The 6,904-nt window shown below is 41.7% G+C and overlaps 1 protein-coding gene across 1 annotated transcript; it reads right to left on the bottom strand.

The window, feature by feature from the left end:
• Positions 449-6,878, bottom strand: LOC110271204. Its single transcript, XM_021121623.1, has 2 exons — positions 4,276-6,878; positions 449-909 (listed from the first exon to the last, which is right to left on the bottom strand). The coding sequence occupies exons 1-2, from the start codon at positions 4,729-4,731 to the stop codon at positions 730-732; spliced, it is 636 nt and encodes a 211-aa protein (XP_020977282.1). The 5' UTR covers positions 4,732-6,878; the 3' UTR covers positions 449-729.

Raw genomic sequence — 6,904 nt, 5'->3', positions numbered from 1 at the left:
TTATCTCTTTAATATAATAATATCAATTTTAATTTTTTAATTCAAAAATAATGATTTGACTAGTATATTATTTTTTTAAAAGCTAACTATTTGAATTAATATTCAAAAATACAACTAAAATCAAGTGTCCATCCATTTATACATATACAACTAAAATCAAAATAAAATTACAAAATCAAGTGTTGGATTGCACAAATACAACTAAAATCAGAATCACCACATGTGCATGAGTTAAGAAAAAAACTGATATTGAAATTTTTACATTTAGCACGATTATGACTGTTCTGATCACATCGATTAATGATGACTTTGTGATTCACAACAACAAAAAATCTCTTTTATGAATTATAGATGAATGTGTATCAATAAGATGAATTTATATCAATAAAAATTGAGTATGATAGACAATTAAAAAAAATATCTTTACAAAAAAAGAATAAATGAGAAAATAACTTAAAGATATATTTGTCTTTTTACAAAAAAAAAATTGATCATTCTTTTTAAATATTTTTTTTTCGAAAACAAAAGAGCTCGACACATTAAAGTGGAGCATACAGAGACAGACGTTCAACTCAAACAGACAACTCAAGAAAGAAAAACAATCACAAAAGAAATTTTCCTATGTCATAACCAACAAAGCCATCAACAATATTAGGGATTTACCCCTCTCCACTCATTGCAGCTAAGCATAGTCATGTTGATGATTTCTTCTACACCTTTGCTTTTATTCTAAAATATCTTCCTATTCCTTTCCAACCAAATGTTCCAGATGATCGCACAGAAACATATCAACGATTGCTTTCGATCTTCTTTTCTACGCGGCCCTTCTGTCCAGCTTAGAAAGTGGGCCTTCATCGAACCCGGAGTTGACCAAGGGCAGCCAATCATAGATATCCACGCACACCACACCTGCCAGGCAAAATTACAACCAAGAAATAAGTGATGGACCTGCTCAACATCCTTGTTACATAAAACACAACTCTTATCATCCTGGCTAATAATTCTGAGCCGACTTAGCCTTTCCTTAGTATTCACCCTCCCTATCAAGACAAACCAAGCAAACAGCTCCACTCTTAGTGGAACTAAACCTTTCCAGATGGTCTTAGTGAAGCTGTAACTGGATACATCCTCTAAAGGTTGTGCCTCCTGGAGCACCTGCACAAATGAGTTAGTTGAAAAAATACCTAGTTTATCATACTTCCACACGACCCTGTCCTCTCTATTATTCACTAGCCTCAGAGGTCTCAAAGCCTCATGTAACTGATTCAGAAGATCCAACTCCCACTGAAAGGGCTCTCGCCTCCATTGGAAGTTCCAAATCTACTCTAACCCATCCCAAAATCCGCAATCCCCTATCACCAATCCACATTGGTTTGAAACAGAGAATAACCTAGGGAATCGATCTTTTAAGGATCCACAACGTAACCATACATCCTCCCAAAATCGAGTCCGTCGCCTGTCACCATTCTCTATGGATAGGCCTGCCATCATCTTCTCCTATATATATTGCTCCTTAATTTGAATCTAGCATATACCTTTCCATGGGCCTCTTCTAGTAGGTAGCACTTGAGTGGACGGTAATTCATTCGGATTCAGATTATTATAGGAGCAAACTACTTTATTCCACAGTGGGCACTCTTCCTTTGCAAACCGCCACCACTACTTAAACAAAAGTGCCGTGTTACAAACCATAACATCCCCAACTCCTAGCCCACCTAATTTCTTAGGAGCCTACACCAATTTCCATCTCACCAAAGCCATACCATTCCTCCCATCCTCTTTTCTCCAAAAGAACCTTCTCTGTAAAGAAATCAATTTTTCAGCAACAGCTTTCGGCATCTTATATAAGCTCAAGTAATACACTAGCAAGCTATTCAAAACTGATTTGATAAGCACCAACTTCCCAGCTTTGTTTAGGACCTTAGCTTTCCAAAGGCTGAGTTTTTCTTCTACCTTGTCAATTATAGGATTTCATGTCTTTACCAACCTCGAATTTTCTCCTAAGGTGATTCCAAAGTATTTAACTGGGAGGGCTCCTTCCTTACAACCTAACAAGCTGCACATACATTGTACCCACTGCTCTTCATAATTGATTGGAATCAAGCTGGACTTATCGAAATTAATATTTATCCATGACATCAACTCAAAGCACCACAGAAGTCGCTTGTAATTCTTCATTGTCTCCTCTTCTGGTAGGCAAAATAAAATCGTGTCATCAGCAAACTGAAGATGTGACAACTCTACTCTGTCTCGCCCAACTACCAAAGGTGATATACGCCCATTCCTAACCGCCTCACCCACCATTCTATGCAGAACATCCACAACCAGTACAAACAAGAAAGGAGAAAGTGGATTGCCTTGTCTCAGCCCCCTTTCCATTTTGAACGGCCTAGTTGGCGCACCATTTATCAAGACTAACATAGAAGCTGTAGTCACGCACTCCATAATCCACGCCCTCCTCCTGCACCCAAATCCCATCTTTTGCAACACAATATCCATAAAGCTCCACTTGACTCTATTATATGCTATTTGGAAATCTAGCTTGATAATTGTTGCCTCATTTTTCCTCTATTTTAGCCAGTGTACAGTTTCACACGCAATGAGAGCCCCATCATGAATTTTCCTACCCTTCACAAAAGCACTCTACGTCTCCCCTACTAAACTCGGCATCATAGATCTCATCCTCCTAACTAAAACCTTCGAGATAACCTTATACACACATCCAACCATACTGATAGGTCTCAGGTCTTTAATCTCCTTCGCACCAACGAACTTAGGTACCAAGGCCACCCAGGTTATGTTGTAATCTGTTGGTAATCTAGCTGTCTGAAAGAATCCCATCACAGCTGCCGTGAACTCAGACCTAATCTCATCCCAGAACCTCTTGATAAAATTCATGTTATATCCACCATAGCCTGGCGACTTAGATGACTCACAATCTCACACTGCCTCTCTAATCTCCGCAGGCAATGGCATCGCCTCCAGGGTCACCGAGTCTTCCTCATCAATCCTTCCGACCAGACCATCTTTGAATCCCAACATAGGGGAGGCCTCCTGCTGATATAGATCTTTGTAAAACTCTCTGATAGCTATTTTTATTCGAGGTTGGTTCCTTACCAGTCTACCATTGACTAACAGAGTATCAATCCGATTATTCCTCCTTCTTGACGAGGCTATATTGTGGAAGTATCTTGTATTTTTGTCCATATCTTTCGCTTGTCGAGACCGAGACATCTGCTTCCAGTGAATTTCTTTTCTCACATACCACCTCTCACAGCAAGTAACTAACGCCTTTCTTCTAGCCTCCATAGTTCCATCATACACTCCATTACCTACCATTTCATCAATCGTCTTGATCTCTTCCTCGAACTGCTTAATCTTTTTATCTATCTCTCCAAAGTTGTCTTTATGCCATCTCCCCAAGGAAACCGTCAACGCCTTCAACTTATCTGTGAACTGCATCTCCCCTAAACCTCTCCATTGCTCCTTAACCATTCTGAGAAAACCTTCATGTGTGAACCACGAGTCAAGGCTACGAAACGGCCTAGGACCTCCCTTCATCTTCTTATCCTCTATTATTATAGGACAGTAATCTGACAAGCCCCTCGGACCGCCTCTTAACCGAGTCTCAGGAAACTCTTCTAGCCATTCCACACTAACCAGATCTCTATTAATACGACTGCATGAACGGCCTCGAAACCACGTAAACTTGTAATCAGAAAGTGGCAAATCCACTAAGTGCATATCTTGTATCCAAATCTTGAATTCTTCTGCCGATAGAGGTAAACTAGCCATACCTTTTCGTTCCTCCACATGCACTATCTCATTAAAGTCTCCCATGAAACAACAAGGGATCTGACATAACCCAGCTATGTAACTCAACTCCTCCCACACATGAATCTTCTCTTCTCTATTATGCGCACCATAAACCAAATAAAATTCACAGTTGAACTTATTCTCAATCAAGACTCCTTTAACACACAACCACCTTTCCCCCTTATAGCAACTATTTATTTTAAAAATCGTTTCATCCCATATTAACAATAGTCCCCCAGATGCACCATCCGAGCCCACATATTCCCACCCTGCCCCCATCATTCCCCCAAATCCTTGCAGCGTCGAACCTCATCACTATCCGCCTTTTAGTCTCAATCAAACCTATCATATTTAAGCTATGCTTAATTTTTAGGTCCTTCACCATTCTTATTTTTCCATCACCCCGTAACCCCCTAACATTCCAAGAACTAAAATTTATTTATAGTTATTTTGACACACCTGTTTTATATTTTTGAGTCTGCACCGCCTTATCTTTGCCTTCTGTTTTGCCAGCTTCCTCCTTTGTGCTATTTCTTCATTCTGTGCTTGAAGGATTGCCATTATGTCATCTTCTTCATTGCATAACATAGCACCTGATTCTATTGCTAGCTCCCAAGTCTTTTTATTTTCCAACATCTGCTCCTCCAAGCATTGAGTATCACTGTCCCCCTTCTCTTGCTCAATAGCACCCTGCCCGGACACCACTCCTTCAATGCTCTCCCCATCATGTCCAGCATCCACCCTTCCTTCATTCTGATCAAGCGATGTAACTCGACCAGGCCTGAGTCCAAACCGGTTCTCGTCTGCCTCCACAGACCCGATCGCAGCATCAAGCTTACACGGATGACCACCAACGAGGTGCAAGTTGCCGTCCTCCACACCAGCAGGAGCATCACTACTATCACCATCTCCCATCACTGTCTGCTCTGCTTTGGCGCGTGCCTTCACAACGGCAACCCTGTCAGAAAGAACCGCTAGACTATCGGCGAAACCAGACCCATCGGCAGTGACTCCACAGGTTCGGTCGAGGTCTTCTCCACCGCTAGTCTGCCGGCTCCCCAAGGCTGCTGTCCGCCACCTCCCTCCGTGTCCATCCCCAGCGCAGGTGTCACTGTCACCCTCAAGAATGGTCACGCCATCAATAGCCTGAGCCTCTCTCCTGCGCGCCGCAGAGAAGGATCTGCTATCTTACTGCATTATCTCCACCCGACCCGGACCACCCAGCTTCGGTCCAAGAGCAGCTTGCCCAATAGTTGATAGGGATGGGCCTAAATAGCTAGAGCTCCCTTCCACCTCCCTTATTTTGGGCCTAGCCCATTCCTTAATGCAGCCTTGCTTTTTTTGTTTTTTCTTAGTGCATCCTCCCTTTTTTTTTTTGTTTTTTCTTAGTTGAGACCCTTTTCAGCCCATTACACATAGAACTAAACCCACATGTAATTGTTCTATCAGAATCAGCATCATAGCTAATGCCATTTTCACCCATCAAAATAGCATTTCCTTGAATGGCGCCCTCAACGGCTTGATACGTTACTAAATTTTCGAGATTGTGATTAATTTTGCCTTCAACCCATTTATTCAAAATATCATCAGAAATTACTATTCTACCCTTGTCATCTTCCTTTCTCCGATCCACCACCATTAACAAACCTTCATCCTGGTCACCCCCCTTCGACAGCTCCGGTTGCCTACTCTGCCTTTATCCCTTTTTGCACTCGTGCTTGCTATACCATGATTCAAGATCTCACAGTTTTTGCTTCCATTATCAAAAAAATTCCCCTTACACTGCATGTTACACTCTTCAGAACCAACCTCTTTAACAAAACATCATAACCCCTGGAGCCAAAGGAGAGATGAATTCTTTCCTGAATAACTTCTATTACACTCGTATCAATTAGCACACAACCTACAGTGAACGAGCTACACAATTCTGTCTTCCTCGCACATCCAACTACTGTCCCCCACTAGCCTCCTATCGTATTGAAAGTGTCAACTGACCATACAAGTAACGGGACTCCGAAACATTCGAGCCACACCCTTCTAATTCCACTACGCTTCGACTCCTCCCACCTGGACCCTGTGAAAAACTTATAAGAGACAATTCAACTTAAAGGTGTAAGCTTCGTCAGCATGCTGGTCACTATCAAAGGTCAACAGGACTTTGTATGCTCCCATTTTCCAAATATGAGCGACAGAAGGCAGAATCTTCACTATTGTTTCCTTCAAGGAGATGAACTCAAAAGGCTGCGTAGTAACCCCCACCAGGCTTCGCTGCAACCATTCTAGATTTTCTGCCGCCACTGCAGCTTCCACCTTCTTCGGCTTGCCATTCCCATGCAGGTTTTGGTCGATCTCCTTCCTACGTAAATTCTGTCCCGTTGACAAGGATCCATCGTCACATACTTCCCGATGCGACTGCCAAGTTGATGGGTTATGGTTATCCCTCCTTGTCTTCCCTTATTTATGTCATTTTTCATGGTTCTCGACATTTGTCTGTACTTAGCTTCACCCACAAAAACAGCTTTACCTCTCACTCTCAGCCGATTCATTTCCGCTATAGCTTTCAATGCCCCTTCCTTCATCGTGTATCGTATGAAGGTAAAAAAGTACATGCCACCATTTTTTTGTTTTCGGGATAGATATATATCGTTGATGCGCCCAGCCCAATTGAACAACTGGAATAACTCTCGCTTTGATATGTCTTCAGAAAGATTATCCACAAAAACGGAAAAAAATTCATATTCCAAATGTCGATACTCTTCTCCATTCCAAACCCTGAGATCTTTGCCGTATTCCTTAATCCTACCCCCTCCTCCCGGAAATGGATCCTCTCTATTTTTTTAACACTTGAGAAAATAAAGTGTGATCTCTCACCTTTAATTCTATAAGTGGGATAAAAAATAAATAGGAGAGAGAGAACAATGAATAGTAAGATTAAACACTGGATATCATCCAGTTTTTTTTCCACTGGAGAGGATTTACTCCCGGGTCTTTCACTCTCTCTCTCTCACTCATGTTACATATCACTGGTATTTTGACAAGATGGAATGGTTGCTCAACATCCTCACCCACCTTCAAAATGCTTTTGAAA

The sequence above is a fragment of the Arachis ipaensis genome, chromosome B04 (assembly GCF_000816755.2).
Source record: "Arachis ipaensis cultivar K30076 chromosome B04, Araip1.1, whole genome shotgun sequence".
NCBI classification, from domain to species: domain Eukaryota; kingdom Viridiplantae; phylum Streptophyta; class Magnoliopsida; order Fabales; family Fabaceae; genus Arachis; species Arachis ipaensis.
The sequence above is the reverse complement of the archived record's forward strand: the minus strand, read 5'-3'. Positions and strand labels throughout refer to the sequence as shown.